The sequence below is a fragment of the Sebastes fasciatus genome, chromosome 17, assembly GCF_043250625.1.
Source record: "Sebastes fasciatus isolate fSebFas1 chromosome 17, fSebFas1.pri, whole genome shotgun sequence".
Taxonomy (NCBI): Eukaryota; Metazoa; Chordata; class Actinopteri; order Perciformes; family Sebastidae; genus Sebastes; species Sebastes fasciatus.
In genome coordinates this window covers 3,213,741-3,230,614 of record NC_133811.1, presented here as the reverse complement: position 1 = coordinate 3,230,614, position 16,874 = coordinate 3,213,741, and the positions used below count along the sequence as shown (strand labels likewise).

Here is a 16,874-nt window from a genome sequence, read left to right as displayed (position 1 = left end):
TACAGTATATACGGTACAATAGAACCTTTTCACAGCAGCCATTTTGACATGTCATTGCAGGGTAAACACAGGTGTATTGAATAATATTGATTATGGCCCTGATCCATTTAGGTGCCCTGGTAGCCTGTTGTACATGCTGGCTCACTGGACTGGCTGTGACACACTAAAGAGAATGGGACCATAATTAATATGATCAATTACACCTGTGTTTACCCTGCAATGACGTGTCCAGCTGGACGCTGTAAATACTGCCTATAGAGGACACTGAGGACATGTCCTTGTGGGGTTTTACCTTCCTACATTACCCAGGAGTTTTATAAAGCTGATTCTGGTATATTTTACAGTCAATATTCTTAATTAAAATAACATATTGTTAAACACTTGAATGATGATACAACCTGTGAAGGGTATGTGGTATTTAAGGGTATGTAGGGTCGTGTTGGGGGTATATGGACTCAGGACTTTGGCCCTGCTGATGTCCTTTTCACTTTTGTACATTGTTATGTCATGATGGGACACAGGAAGCTGCAACTACTGAACTTTTGTGACATCTGGGGGCAGTAGCAAAAGAGACGTCACCTCAACATGATTGGTTCAGTAACAAGAGGAACATCTGTTTCTACAGTTTCTGTGTGTGTAGCGTGGACGGGGCAACAACTACATTTCATAATGACAATAATACATTCTTGAATCCTTCAATCTTGATCCCCTGAAACACTTAAATGAAGGTTTTTGCCTCTTTGTCTCACTTTGTTGCAGACCTGAGTGTCAATCTGAGAGTCATGCACACATACACATCCTGTGCTAATTAACGTTGACTGTAAGATTAAAACAATCTGCACCAACACAACAGTCTGAACAGAACAAACACACTCCACTCAGAGGCCACAGATTTTTAGTTTTGCTCAGTAAAACAAACTTGATTCTTTTCACAATAAAATATAAAGTAAAACATATATAACAAATTTGTACAACCTCACATTTTCAAAGCACAGAGAAGGTAAATAAATTATTGCACCCGTTAAAAAACGTCATATCTTTACAATCACAGAGCACTTTGACATACGGCATGAGTTGACGAAAAATGGTTGAGTCCTGTTTTCTATAAAAAGAATGATGAGAGATTAAAAACACTGCAAATCCACATATTTCTTAGAAACATAACTCAAAAATTAAGTCATAGTTCATGGAACTTTTACTAAAAAATATTAAAATACTGAGCTTCAATTTTCTGGATGAAACAAAAAGAACAGCTTTCTATATATTTGATAAAAAAAACATCTTGCAAGATTATTTAGCAAAATATTGCCACTGTTATCAGATATAAGGCTTTTGGTGTATTTTTGTTAGAGATGTTCCGATACCATTTTTTCCTTCCCGATACCGATTCCGACACCTGAACTTGCAGTATCGTATCGACCATGTATGGATAGTGGACAGCCATGATACATCCGGGGCAAAGGCACAGTGGAGGCTGCTGTTTTGGAGCGGTGAAGAAGAATTGATTTCCGGTTAAACAAGTTGACTTTCTTCTGGGTTAATGATGGTATCGGATCGGTGCACGGACACAGTACAGCACAGTGTCGGACGCATTTCCGATAATGGTATCGGAACAACTCTAATTCTTGTATGAGAAAAGTGCTTATTTTGGTCCTGCAGGACAGTCTAGAAGTGGTCAGAAAACAGACACAGCCGTAAACAAAGCAGCTTAAGTTCAAGTGGTTGATGACACTTCCTGTGGTATAGTATAAAACACACAGTCCCATCTCGTTCACAGCTCAAGAAATACTTAAAAACATACAAAAAAGATCACAGAAATGGATTTGTTTTGGTCTGAGGTGCTGTATAGGCCATGTACAGGGTTCCTACGCAACATGGAAAAGTATGGAATTTGATTTGAGTAATTTCAAGGTCTGAATAAGTATGGAAAAAAGAAAAAATATAAAATATAAAATATAAAATTCTGAATTTCTAAAAATAAATTGATCCTACAAGCAGCGTGTTTTTCATGGTGTTTGGAGCAGTCAGTGCATCCAAAATGTTTACGACTGTGTGAGAGATCGCGGGTCAGACATGGATGTATAAAGAGAACTGGAGCCAGAGCGAGCTTGATGTCGTCGAAAGCCAGAAGTATGGCGTGCGACTGAGCGGACACTCCTACGCAGAGCCAGGGGCGGACTGGCCATTGGGAAGCTCTGGTATTTTCCTGGTGGGCCGGTCTTGTGAGGGCCAGTCTTTCTTTTTATTTTTTATAAAGATATTTATTGAGTTTTAACCAGTTTAAATGTACAACCCCAGCATGGGTAAGCCTGGCCCTCACAGCTGCAGATAGCACAGATAACTTCTACAACACTAAAAACAGTAAACATAGTCCCACTTTCCTGATTGGTGAAGGCAGTGAATATCCAGCGGAGGTGTTTTTTCCTACTTTAAAAATGTGCCTAAAATGAGATTTCAATGTATAAAACTGCTCTATAATCTCTTTGCTGGAAGTTCAAATCAGTTCAAACGCTCACCTGAGTATCCACTATATATACAGATATTATTGATAAAACATTTCCAATTATTCTTGATCAAACTATCCTGGTCCACTGATATAAATGATATGCTGTGCTTGGCAGATACTATTGTATGTACACCTGTCACACACTTCATATTTGTGTGAATATTAAATGTGAATACTACATATATTTCTGTAATATATACACCAATTTACAGAGGTAGTACTCTAAAGCTCTTTTTCTGGGTTAAAATATATCCAACTGTCTTTTAAAGCTGTACTACATCGGCCACTTTTGTTGGTGTTTGTTGGTGGAATATTTCTGTAACATGTTTCATGTGGAGATGGACCCGCTCCTGTCTTTCTCATCTTCTGCTCTCTCCTCCCCGGTGACGGCCCACGGCTGGAGCTTCCCGCTGCCGAATATCGTGTAGACGAGAGCGCCGAAGACGTTGACCCCAGCTGCCAACCAGAACACCTTACTCCAACCTGCCAGGGTGTGCTGACAACCAGAAGAAGAACCCGTTATGTACTGTATTGTTACTGAGACTCTTTGAATGTGTCTGCATATCAGGGTTGATAACAGAAAAACTGATATTAAGATGGGGTGGAGAGAGAATGACATTAAAGACCCAGGAGAAAGTGAACAACAGAACAAGGTTTCTGGAGAGAAGCTCATTTAATTTATAAAAAAAAAATGGTTTGCAGAGACTTTTGTTTTGAGTTGTTTTTCAAATTCAGATCCTTTACTTAAATAAAAGAACTAATACCACACTGTGAAAATACTCTGTTACAAGTAAAAGTCCTGCATTGAAAATGTTACTGCGGTAAAAGTAAGTAAATATAATCAGGAAAATGTACTTAAAATATTAAAAGTACTCAGTGCAGAAAAATGTCCCCTGTGACTGTTATACTATTATATATTATATCCTTGAATTATTATTGCTCATGCATTAATGTAAAAGCAGGAATTACTATTGTAGTTGGTTGACGTGGAGCTAATCTTTAAGTATTTATTATTACTTTTTTCATTATGGATTAATCTGCTGATTATTTTCTCCATTAATGGATTGATTGTTTTGTTTGTAAAAAAATGGGAAAATAGTGAGAAATACCATCACAATTACCCAGAGCCCAACGTGACACCTTCACAATGTTGGTTTTGTCCAAACAACAGTCCGGTGGAATAAGTCTGGGACTTTATTGTGGTATCCTTTTAATTCTGTAGATGAGTGTAATTAAAAGCTAAGGTTGGTAATGTTGAGAAACTAGCAAGTGTATACTAGATTTTAAAAACCCAGCCCAGTGTTGGCAACTCTTTTCCCATGAAAGCAGCTAGCAGCACTAGCTCCAAAAGCTCCGAAGTCTTCAGGCCTCCCTCCAAAGCCATTCCCCCAACATTATCATTATGAACATGAACAACGAACATGACTATTGTTAAAACTCACAGCTGTCAAGCTAGCAGCTTGTAGAATACTCCGGTGATGCACAGTGAGTGCACGGGCAAAGACAGGTAGCCCAACAAATCATTTCATTAGGGCCGAGTGAAATGATTGGACGGGCTTATTACAGGCCTTATTACAGGCCTGCGACAGGCAGATATTGTTCTTTTTCTTGTCAGAGCATTTGATTTATTGATTGCTGTCGGGATGTGATGAGAATTTCAACAAAATAACAAAAAAATTTTTTGAAGAAGATTACCAACCCTAGCTTTAATGTCCTCCTTCTCATAATGAAACTAAACTAAACTTTACATTTTAGAGTACACTGTGATCGTCTAAACGTTGTTTCACAGGCTTCAATTTCATTTTATGGAGAACAAAACTGATCTTTTTTGCTTGCATAAAAATATTTATATATCTAAAATATTAAAGATCAGCCATCCAATGGTTCGGCCAAAGAATGTCACTAAAAGGCCTAAAGTATGGTGTGTATGTGTATATAAGGTCATTTAAGAGACTGAACAAATCATTCATTCTTAGGGACTTACATCCTCAGTAAAGTATCCTGTAACAATGGGTGCCAGGACTCCAGGAATGGTCCCGAATGTGTTGGTGATTCCCAGAAGGAATCCTGCATACCTGCAGGAGACAGAGGAAAAATATCCTTCAGTATTTCTTTAAAATACAAAGACAGAGAAAAGGTGAGTAGTTATCAGCCTAAAATGTACTACTTTCCATGAACTAATGAGTTATGTTACAGTTACTACATTTAATTTAGTGTATCACACAAACTGTATGTACATTTAGAAGTCAGGAGGACCAAAACTGGAGCTCGTAAAGCAAAACATTCTCTGGTTTCAGGTTTGTAAATGTCACAATTTGCTGCTTTTCTCTGTTTCATATCTTTGCAAACTGAATATTTTTGAGGACGTCGCACTGGGTTTCTGGGAAGTTGAAATGGCCACATTCAGCCCTAGTCCTAATAAATGACAGAATTTGTGAGTATAGACGGTAACACCCACCGAGGAGCGATGTCTATATGGTTTATGTAGACTCCGGGGGCGGTGACCCCTCCTATGGTTGTGGAGAGTGTGAGGAAGGTGACGGTGAGGATGTGGCTGCAGCCGACGTAATTCACAGCCACGAGGAAAACTGCCGATGGCAACACACCTGCAGAGAGGAAGTAGATGTAAAAAAGGGAAGGAAATAGCACGTTGAGAAAACATCACTGGTGTTACTGGTTCTCTTTGTGTCTCTTAATATTTGGCTGGAACAATTAGTAAAACATAAAACACTGTTCTCTGAATGTACATCTGGATGTTTGTGTCATCTTTTCAATACTGAATCTAAACCAGATGAGGGCAGCATTACTCCATGTAAAACATGAGAGACATTTTCATTTGGTTTTTGGTCTGTAATGAATGTATTTCTCCTTAAATACTGTACTTACTAACAGAAAACCAGCCCAACGCTGCCTGTGTAGAGGACACTTCCATATTTGTTTGTCACAAGGACATTTTGAAAACTACGAGTCTTTGTAGAGGACAAGTAAAAATCTAATTCCCCTTGGTGAGTGAAATAATGGGCCTCATGCAGCAACATTCTCTTCAATTTCTCTTATAGTTTCTCTGAATTTTCTGTTAAGAGAAAAAATAAGACTCCAGATGCCCCAAACGATGTCAACCATCTAAACCAGCTCTTACCCAGGCGTGCTGAATGATGAATCCCACTTGATCATAAACTGGAGGCGTGTGGCCGATTGTGTATTATTAGTATAGGTAACGCTCCCTAAACAATATATAAGGGCAGGTGTTGTGCCGTGTGCAAATACTTCGGCACATGCCCAAGAATTGGAGAGATGCCACCAAAAAAAGGCTGTAAGAAGAAGAAGAACTTCTGCTTTAGTGAAGCTGAGGTACTGTTAAATAAACTTCAACAAAGTAAACATGTGATTTTCCAGAGCGTCAGTACTGGCGTTACAGGAAAACTGGGATAGATGAACTATTAGTATTTCTTTAGCCGAGAAATGTAATAATCCAGTTATTATAATTACTCTAAAACATTTAATAATCTAAATGTGATTATATGATATTCATGTTATTCAAATTTAAAACTTGTGTTTCCTTGCATTGGACAACCAGTTTGTGGACTGTGAAAACAAGATGTTTTTTTTATCTTGGTAAGAGTGCTCTCGACCAATCCAAAAAAAATCCTCTTACCCAAGAGAAGAGCAAAAATAAGAATACAGTGGTGAATCCTTGAAATCAATGGGTACTAACAAAAGAGGAACAAATCGAGGATATGAACAAAAATAAGAGGAAGTTTGTTCTTATGTTGATTAATCAGTGGTGGAAAACTTTACTTATGTAGAAGTGGCAATACCATAATGGAAGAATACTCCTACAATAAACATACACTACATTTAAACATTAACTTGCGTAAAAGTACCTTCATATATGGAGTAAATAAAATCATCATTTTTACATATTCTGAAAACTGATCCCTTTCAATAGGTGAGATTATTGATACAAATATTTCAGTGTTAGAGATGGTGGAATCAAAAGTCTAATTACTTCAAAATGCATTAAAGCTGCAGTGGGTAGAACTGGAGCAAATATGATTAAAAAAAGTTATTTTCATAAAACGGTCACTACATCCTGACAGTAGTTCATGAGACAGGTAATCTGAAGAATCATGTTCCTCTGTGTCCTCCGGTGCTCCTAACGGCATCTGCAAGATTTCATAGACCGGAGGAAAACAACCAATCAGAGCCGAGCTGGAGCCTTGCCGTCTCTGAGCAGCTGTCAATCACTCACAAACTCTGATCAAACGGTCAAACTAGGCAGCGCTGATCAAATATGAATCAATATTCTGTTACTGTAATGCCTATTTCTCTCCTCAAATGTTTTCAGATTCATCTTGTGGTGTACTGTTTAGCTGTCAAATGAGAAAGTTTGTGACCCGGCAGCCATGTTGAGATCAGTTGAGGAAATACCAAGCACCGCCCACCAGCGCTGCTTATTTTGACCGTTTGATCAGAGATTGCGAGTGATTGACAGCTGCCTCCGTTAAATGAACAGCCAATAGGAATGCTCTCTCTCTGAGATGACCTGTGATTGATCAAAGTCTCCCTCCCAAAGCCTGAAAACAGAGCCATGAAGGGGGTGCAGAAGTCTAGATTTCTCTCAGAACACTTGAATTACAATATGCTGAATTTTTGCGCAATGATGCTAAAAACATTCTGCCTATTGCCACTTTAAATATTAAGAGCTTCTATGCTTTACTTTGGGCCATTAGATAAATCTAGCAGATTCCAAACCTGCAAGATTTCTCTCAAAAATACTTGAGTACAATGTATAATGTCTCAAAATGGAAGTACTCATTGTAAGTGGCAATACCTCACACTTGTAAGCAATAGAGTGCATGTAATGTACTGTTCCACATGTAATCATTGCCCTCCAATCAAATTGCTCCTTTGTTACTGCAGACTGTCCTGCTGAATGAGTCTTTAAGCTTGTCAAAAAAAAAAAAAAATTAAAAACATCTTGTGACTAATAATTGATCTTCTCTTGATCTCTGTTAAATGTATCTAGAAGAATTGAACTCTCAGCAGTTCCAAAGAAAGAGCTTGCCAATATCAGATGATAAGTCACTCATCTCCTCCCATCAGACAGACAGGACACTTTGAATGTCTAACACTGTTGTTTCCACTGTTTTTCACAAAGCAAAATACAGTGCAGTCCGTACATATTTGGAAAGTAACATGTTTTCATTGTTTTGCCCTTGTACTCCATCACACTGTGTTTTAAATGAAAGTGTGACTATGAGGTTAAAGCTGACTTCCAGCTTTAAGGGTTTTCACATCCATATTACAGTGTGGGTTTGTGTAAAACGGGAATCAACTTCTACAAGGTTCATCAAAAATAGAAGTGCACACTCACCCTTTGTGCCAGAGCCAAAACAATACTGTCAAAAGTAGAATACAGACTGCACTTTATAATATGAAGTCAAACGGTCCGATGTAAATCACATCTCAGAGTCCTTCACTTCCCCTAAACCTCGATCTCTTGTCCTGTGACAGTCCGCCAGACACAGAAGCAATCATGCAACACAGGGAGGGTGCATACACGTAGAGGATCTGAGAGGAAACGTTTCTTTTACCTACGAGTGTGAAGAGCTTGCGTACGACGGTGGTGCTGAACACCTTCCTCTCGATGAGGCTGTCCGCCACGACACCAGACAGCATCGAGAACAACCAGGCACCGAGGTACGGCAGAGCAGAGAGGAAACCATTCTGGACGGAGACAGAGAGATTTCGTCAGTTGTTGTCCTATTCTGCGAAAGATTTGATGATTACAGGTTGCTTGACTTTGTCCAGTTTTAAAAGATGCATATGTAAGCATATTACAGTGTCCTGTCACACAGCATCGGGGTCGTATTAAAGATGTACAGCATGTAAGTGATGGGAACTCCAAAATCATTTATGACACTTTGGTAAAGATTAAAGAAACAGCTTTGGGAAACACGCTTATTGTCTTTATTACCGAGAGTTAGATGAGAAGATTGATACCACTCTGTATGCTAAATATGAAGCTACAGCCAGCAGCTGGTTAGCTTAGCTTAGCATAAAGACTGGAAGCAGGGGGAAACTGTTAGCGTAGCTCTGTCTAAAGGTATAAAAAAAAAAACCTGCCTGTCAGCACCTCTAAAGATCAGTAATTAATATGTTTGCAATGAATAAGAGTACAATTACTTTGTTCAAGATCTGTTTTACACTGGACTGAGTGATAGAAAACAGCTAACATTATTTAAAAACCGAAAAGCAGATTCATACATTAAAACACCGTAAAGGGTAAGTTCAATATTGTAAAAACCTGGACCCTATTTTCCAATGACAACAACTTCTGAAATTGGTCCAGTATGGAGGGAGAGCACTGTAGAGGGAAGCTGCAATGTAATCCTATTGGGGCAAGCTGGCACCGTCATTTACATCCACTAAAAGTGCTGTTTTTTGCCATGAGAGGCTCAGATTGTTATTATAAGTGTCTGACAACATTATTGAAAGAGTCTCGCTCAAGGAGAAGTCTCGTTCTGAAAGTGACATGTTGCTGGAAGACAACGGTGGAATAGTGGAACACATCCATGGTGGAAACACAAGTGGCAGCCGGCCAGAGTTTGTTGTGTTGGAGTACAGAAAGCGTAGCTTAGTGTTATCTAAAATATTGTCAATGTCATGGCTGAATATTTAGATGATTTCCACAATGCGGAGGAGGTCTTTGAATTCAAATTCCGCCTTTATTTATTGGAGCCATAGTATTATGGATATTTACATTTCACAACGACACTTCTCCTTGAGCTGGACCTGGACATAATAATAAAACAGACCAGATCAAGCGAAAGGTAAGAAAAAGGTTTTATTTCTCTGTAGGGTCCTTTCCATGATGTTGTCAGACACTTATAATAACAATCTGAGCCCGTCAGTGGCAAAAACAAGCACTTTTAGTGGACGTAACGTTACATTGACGCTGCTCACCTGCCCTCACAGCTCGTTTTGCAGCTGCCGTCTGCAGTGTTTTCCCTCAATACTGCACCAATTTCAGAAATTGTTGTCCCTATTAGTCACTTAGACACTAAAACGGAACATATTCAGTTAAGCAAGCACAACTACAATGTTTCATTTTAGTCAATTACCCACAACCTTCAGTAAAGTGAAGTCAATAGTTAAAAATAGCATGAGAAAGATTAAGTGCTATTTAATGACATTTTTCATTATTATTTTTGAGATGAAACAGAGGAACAAATGAATGGAGACCTCACCGATTTGAGGTCAAAGTGCAGGATGTTGTCCATGTAGGTGGGCAGCGAGGTGAGCAGGGTGTAGTAGGAAAAGTTTGAACACATCTGGGTGACGATGATGGCCCACAGAGGGACCGACAGCAGCATGGGCAGCAGGGGCAAGGACCAGCCGTGACCTGTACCCTGCAGATTGATGACAACATCTTTAGAAAACACTACACATGTATGACGAAGAATGCCCACAATATATCCTTTTATCTTTATCATTGACATTATGATACAATAAAAAAGATTAAATGTGAGAGAGAATGTAATGCAATGAAAGGGAAGCTTTCATTAAGTTTAAAGGTAGCTTATTTTGCTGTGTTCGGGACTCCTCTGGGCTTCAGCAAACAGACGTTTGGCCCCATGTGGGGGTGTAACCCCCAGCAAATAACACGCGCAGGGTGTGCAGCCCGTTCAGGTGGTCTCATACCGCCACTTTGTCATGCCCCTGGGACGTCTGATACCGAGACACAAGCCCCCCCTCAGCTCTGTCAGATACAAAGCGTCCGAGAGCAGCGCTGAGCGACAGCGGACAGAATGAAGTCTGCCCTTTGGCTGCATTCATTCAATTCTGGCAAAGCGGCACCTTCCCCAAAGGGGTTGTGCAGATGTGTGCAGAGTAAGTTGTGTGTTTATCTGTGCTTTAGAACATAACCACCGTGAAACAATCAGAAAATAACGTTTTATTTCTCTGATTCACTGCTTGGTTCGCCGCTCCCTGTCTTCATTCACTCTGTAGTCCATTTCAAACAGCCTGTTCAAGGAGGGACTGTTGCGCCGTTATTCTGACTAGCTGTTCTGTATAAAATGTACGGAGACGGAATGGGGGGACAAAGTTGTTCCACATCGGCTCTGTGACTACATCCGCTGGCGACTCAGCGCCGATGTTTGTAGCCTCTTTCACACAGAGATTCAATCTCAATGATTGATGATGAATGATGAATCCTCAATACTGCCGTAAAGAAGATCCACTGTTATGGCAGCTTTGTTTTTTTACTGCTATTTACTTTTTTTTACCAGAAAAGGTAGAGCAAGCTTGAGAGACCTGAGCTGCGTGTCACTGTAAATAAGAATGACGAATAATGTTTCATGTGCACCTGAGATCCGATGGAGTTTATGATGTAATCTCTCTCCTCTTTGCTGATTCGACGGTGGGTGCGAGGGTCATCTGATACAAAAATAAACCAAAAGACTGCCCAGAGGCAACCAGCACCGCCTGAAAGAGACACACAGAGGGAGAGAGAGAGAACGTTTTACTGTATATGGTGGTGAATAATTAAAGAAAAGGTAGCTTGTATTCAGGGTTGATGGTGAATGCCTGAGGTCAGAACAAAATCAAACTGCTCCAGATGTATCATGCAAAGAGGAGAACATTATTTTGAAAATCCAATCAGAGGAAAAGTAATATTATCACTGTCATGACCCAAGGAGAAATGATGCTATAATATAAGGTAGCAAGGTTAGCAATTTCACCATTATTTTGCATGTAAAGCAGAAAAAGGGAACAACATCACAAAGCAGGATGGTTTGTACACTTTATAGTTCATCAAAATTATTCTTTTTGCCGAGAGGCATCCCAGCGTGAAAAGATGGTTTTAGGTAAATGAGCGAACCGCTTCAAATTTCTGTTCCAGCAAACATAATACAGGACAAACCGGGAAATATGCATGTAGGTTCATTTAATTTAATTAAATGTAAATGGGTAACCTTCTGCTGCGGCTCCAAGTTAAAATCCAGGAACACGATGTGCCAAATGATTTGAGTCCTTGGATGATGATGACAGCATTTTCCCAGTACAGGCAGAACTGTCCTGTACTGTGATGTTGTTCCTCTTTTCTGCTTTACATACTAAATCATCTTTCTTTGCTTTTGTCTTTATTTGCACATTTGGTATTGAGGTAATCCGAAAGTAACAGAATTGTTTATATTGTGATACTTGGATTAGGTTACTGAATACATTTTTTAACAGGTAATAAGTAATTGTATCGGATTACATTCTTAAAGTAACTCTCCCCACCCTGTATGTGCATTATTACAGGTTAACTTTACTGATGGGGAAATTTACAAGCTAGTATATAAAGTAATTAAAATTAGCCCCACCTTTATCAGCTGCAACATTAGTGACATTTACACATTGATGCGCCAAGAGCCTAATAATAATCCAATAATATAAAATATATGATTCTGAAATGGACCACTCTGCAGAATGAGTACTTTTACTTTTGGAACTTTACGTACAGTATATTTTAATGCTAATACTTTTGTAGTTTTACTGAAGTAAAAATGTATATGCATGACTTTTACTTGTAACAGAGTATTTCTACACTGTCCTATTGATACTTTTACTTAAGTAAAAGATCAGAGTACTTCTTCCACCGCTGCTTTTGTGTAGTCTTAGTATACTACAAATTACTGTAACTGATTTCTGTTTGTCAAATACAGCAACAACTATCCTTTAATCACAGCTCATTTCTTGCACATTAATCATTTATATCAGAAAGGGAATTTATGTTCTGCATGTTTCAATTTCTCATTATTGTGCAGCATCTACCACCGAGGCATCTCTCCTGGGAGAGACTAAGATATGTCATGACGTATATGATTAGTGATTGTATTTGGGTTTCCCTCCCTCACCACAGAGGTAGAAGACAGCCGGCCAGCCTAAGGTTTGGCAGATGTAGCCGGTGAGCGGCAGAGCCACAAAGGCCCCAAAGTTGCCCCCACATCCCGACAGGGTCATCAGGCGAGAGCGCTCCATAGGAGGAGCCCACCGAGCCCACATGGACATCATGGACGGGTACGTAACACCCTGGAGAAACATGGAGAGACAGACAGTCAGACAGGAGGAGGAAGAGCAAGCAGAAACATGTTTTTGTTCATATAGAATGTGGATGTGTGGCAATCCAAGGTTTCAACTGTTTCCTCTGCAATAATACTGGGATGTAAAACAGAGCTGAAATGATTAATCAGCAGCTATTTTGATAATTGATTAATTGTTTCATAGAGAAAACAATTAATCAATTAATCAAGAAAATAATCAGCAGATTAATCAATAATGAATATATTTGCAAGTTGCAGCTCTTCTGTAAAAACAACTAAAGCATCAAGGGGAATTTTTTTCTATACAATTTAATAAATATCGTGCAAAAAATAGACTGTCAAACTGGTCCGGAGTATCAACCGTCGTCACTAAAATTCAGTATCTGCAAAATTGATCAGCAAATTCTCTATTACTCTAATATTGCTGTTAAATTGAACTGTAAAAGTCCTTCATTGTAAACTAGAAGCACACAGACAGATACCTATCTGTACACACAACATTCCCTGCAGCCTCCCGTGTCCTGCTCAACACACTCTTACCTCCCCAAAGCCCTCCAGCGCTCGTAGTGCAAACAGCCAGTATGACCCCATCCTGGTAGCCAGAGGGGTGAGCAGCGTGAGGGCAGCAGTGCCCAGCACACCCAAACCCAGGAAGATACTCCCCCCGTAGTGACCGGACAGGTAGCCTCCTGGGATCTGTGTGCACAAGTAGCCGAAGAAGAAGGCTCCCAGCAGCCAGCCCTGAGTCTCCGAGTCCCACGGGTACTGGGGGATCTGGGACAAGAGGACCAAGAGAGGGAGTGTATATGGTAAAAGGCATTCAGACACTGTTGACAGGCAGCCTACTCTCATTTACATCTGATTTAAGAGGAGTTTTCACCACCTGGCAAAGGTGAGAGAGGTTATGTTTACAATATGTATTTATTATTAAATGCAAAGCAACTTTTATCAAAATGCACTGACTGAAATCTAGTCATGAGCTTGAAGTACGTGCACTTTTCCCCCTCTCTATTATCTGTTATTTACCTTTTTTGATGCTATTCAGTCAGCTTTGCAGAGTAGTTTCGACATAACTTACTTAATTTAAAGAAACAAACTGACTGATGACATGTTATCTTGTAGTGGCTTCCTTATCAAAAGAGTTTTCAAACTACACACATGTTGTAACATTCAGTGAATGAGTGGAATTTGTTACCCCCTCAGGTTGTAGGAAAGGGTTACTGGTGTTTCCCGACCCTGCTGGCAGTGGACAGGCTCTGATTACGGAGCTGTTCTGGGCTGGTCTGGGGTCAGTGGTATTCACCATGGCTACCATGGCAACACTGAGGTTGACACGGAGACCGTAGACCACAGAGAACCCGAGGAACATCAGGAAGGCCAGGTTGAAGCGAGCCGAGCAGCACCGGGGAGGGACTGTTCACATAGAATACAGTGATCTTTACATGTAGTCTGGACTGTGAGCACACAGTCATTGGGAAAAACATTTGAAATGTTTGAGATAAACTTCAGAATAAAGTGTTTCTGTATGGGTTGAGAACGTTATCATACTTTTTTAAAAGTACTACTTCTCCTTAAAGCCTCTGAACACCCACACAGGAGTCAGTTAACTGCTACAAGTCAGGGAGTCCAAAGTCCATTAGTTTTAAGTCCTTTCAGAGTTCAAATTAAATGTATTTCCTTTAAAATATTGAAAGTCTTTGCAGCTTTTTTGTTGTTAACATTTTCGAGTCAGGTGCCATATTGCTTGAGTTCAACAATAAAACAATGAAAGCAGGTTTGGAGTCAGACCATTTTGATTTGTGGATGTGGAATTTACCGAGAATAATTAGAAGCTGAATTATATAGTTAATATTGCTGGCCATCCCATAGAACACTAAATATAACATCACGATCAATTAGTACCCATTTTCCAATTTATAAAGTTTTGCATATCTGTCCCAAATAAATTTGAATGTTCACAGTGAAAGAACAAAAGAACAAATGAAATACTGTCTCTCTATCAGAACTACAAAACACAGCTGAAATGTTTCCAACACTCCTTTAACTGGGTAAATACGATGTAAAATCTTAAAGGTTAATTCTTTAAACTTATTATTAATACAATATTTATTTAAAACACACAACATGTTCCACTGTAAATCACCCATGATTATAGTAAATGTAATATTTTTAGGTTTTGAACTGCTGGTTGGACCAAACAAGACATTTCATGACCTCAGCTTGGGATATGGGAAATTGTGAAGTTTTGCTAATGTCATGGAGACCAAACAATTAATCAATTAATCAAGATTATGGAAATAACTGTTAGTCACAGTCTTAAATATAAATATGATTGAAAGACATGGAAACCCCAAATCTTGATTAAAATACATTTTACCTGCTACAATCACAACAAACACACCTGCATCATTCTCGATGAGGGGTTCACCGTCCTCGCTCTCCTCCGAAGGGGCCGAGTTGATGGAGTAGCCATTTGGACGCTGCATGGCACTCGAGTAATGAGGGAAATATTAAGTCTGTAAAATCTCACTGAGCCATGGTGTCCACGAAACCTGCTGGACGGACAAAGGTAGTAATCAGAAGACAGGAAAAACACAAACAATGACACACAAGGACAATGTGAGATGAACATAGGGATCAGACTAGTAAATATAGGAAGAGAAGTCAAACACACACACACACACACACACAATGACACTTCCTGATTTCACAAGATGTTGGAAAAATCAAACCTGCAACTTACAAGAGTTACTGATGCAGAATGGAGATAGAATGGATACACTGCAGAGTGATGAAGACAGAGGATGAAGATGAAGCTCAGAACAAGTTTGTCACATACTAGAGACCTAGAGCATTCAGAGGATGGATGGATCAAACTAGAGACCTAGAGCATTCAGAGGATGGATGGATCAGACTAGAGACCTAGAGCATTCAGAGGATGGATGGCTTTCCTAGCTACATTGACAATAAGGGAGTTTCTGAGCAGTTTCCAGAGCAGAATTGCTCGCCATCCAATCACCGAAAAATGCAATTCTTGCAGAAATCTCCAAATGTCAAAAGTTTTTGATCACAAATCACAGCATGGCTTTTTCTATGGTGTTCCTCAAGGTCTTGGTGTCTTAATGTGGAATTTTGGAGGGATTATTGATCATTTCTATCAATTCTCAAATGGTAAAATTTTTTAAATTTAGCACCAAATCTTTATAACAAATGGTATCAACCCAACAATTGCTGCAACAACTTATGAGACATAACTGAGCATGGGGACGGCCATCACAGACTTAGATCATCATGTTCTACGCTCTTACACACTTTCACAATTTATTTTGTGTTTTGTGTTACGATGTGTCCTTGAGCAAGACACTTAATCCCAAATTGCTCCCGAAGGCATAGCCATCGGTGTGTGATTGAGTATTTAGATTAGATCCTGATGGGCAAAGTTGGCACCTTAGCAGCCTCTACCATCAGTGTATGAATGTTTGTGAATGGGTGAATGCTGACATGTAGTGTAAAGCGCTTTGAGTGGTCGGAAGACTAGAAAAGCGCTCTATAAATGCAAGTCCATTTACCATTTACCAAGTCCATTTTAATTAATTAATTAATTAATTCATGTTTATTTCTTATTAATGACTAGAGCAACTTTACACACAGTGCTGAACTGCATTTCATATTAATCTCCAGGTTCCCAGCTTTCAGATGATGTACACCACTTCTATGTGACATCTACTGTTGACCTGCTATCTCCCCTTAAAGACCCCCTGCACCCCCCTAAAGAAGAGAGGGCGGAATGGAAAGGGGTTAAAGACGTTATATTATGGGATAGAAAAATCCCATTGTTGTTTTGTTGAGGGAACCAGTGCGGTGCTAACTTCCTGGTTGGTCTACAACAATACGTCATCCCTGCAGCACTCTATGACCACGACCTCTTGACAGCGCATTGCGTGATGGTGACACGGAATGAGTTCAAATTACGTATCAGAGAGAGAGAGAGAGGGGGGGGGGGCGAGATAAGGTGAACTCACCAGATTCAGACGGGACGTCTTGAGTCACGGGGGTTCGACGCATGCGCAGTGTAACTACCAATGATATGATGCTGACATCTCCTCTTTTCACCCTCCTCGGGAATCTACCGGCGTCAGCAGTCAGACTGAAGCAGACTGAAGTTATCCTAACCTGTGACTTGTTGTGTAGCCCAGCCAAGCTAAGTGTTGGAACAATGAAACGTGGGCAAGTAGACCTAGATCCCCAAAAGAATCCAGACAAAGAGACAC

The 16,874-nt window shown here is 39.8% G+C and overlaps 1 protein-coding gene across 8 annotated transcripts; it reads right to left on the bottom strand.

The window, feature by feature from the left end:
• Positions 1-878: 878 nt before the first annotated feature.
• LOC141753964 (sialin-like) lies at positions 879-16,752 on the bottom strand. 8 transcript variants are annotated; one of them, XM_074612681.1, is made up of 12 exons: positions 16,626-16,694; positions 15,347-15,449; positions 14,981-15,155; positions 13,799-14,016; positions 13,144-13,377; positions 12,418-12,592; positions 10,881-10,999; positions 9,760-9,921; positions 8,104-8,236; positions 4,965-5,112; positions 4,491-4,581; positions 879-3,002 (listed from the first exon to the last, which is right to left on the bottom strand). In XM_074612681.1, the coding sequence occupies exons 3-12, from the start codon at positions 15,087-15,089 to the stop codon at positions 2,835-2,837; spliced, it is 1,557 nt and encodes a 518-aa protein (XP_074468782.1). In that variant the 5' UTR covers positions 15,090-15,155; positions 15,347-15,449; positions 16,626-16,694; the 3' UTR covers positions 879-2,834. The 8 variants fall into 8 exon arrangements, with proteins under 8 accessions (XP_074468782.1, XP_074468781.1, XP_074468784.1 ...); XM_074612680.1 differs by lacking the exon at positions 15,347-15,449 and having other exon boundaries at positions 14,981-15,158; positions 16,626-16,752; XM_074612683.1 differs by lacking the exon at positions 15,347-15,449 and having other exon boundaries at positions 15,005-15,158; positions 16,626-16,752.
• Between the last annotated feature and the right edge of the window lie 122 nt (positions 16,753-16,874).

Bases quoted from the DNA above. Each gene is read 5' to 3' on its own strand.
- LOC141753964 (XM_074612680.1), bottom strand. From the start codon at position 15,089: ATGCAGCGTCCAAATGGCTACTCCATCAACTCGGCCCCTTCGGAGGAG. The intron at 12,593-13,143 runs GTAAGAGTGTGT...ATGTTTCTCCAG, and splicing joins CGCTGGAGGGCTTTGGGGAG to GGTGTTACGTACCCGTCCAT. The intron at 9,922-10,880 runs GTGCACATGAAA...ATCAATCTGCAG, and splicing joins TAAACTCCATCGGATCTCAG to GGTACAGGTCACGGCTGGTC.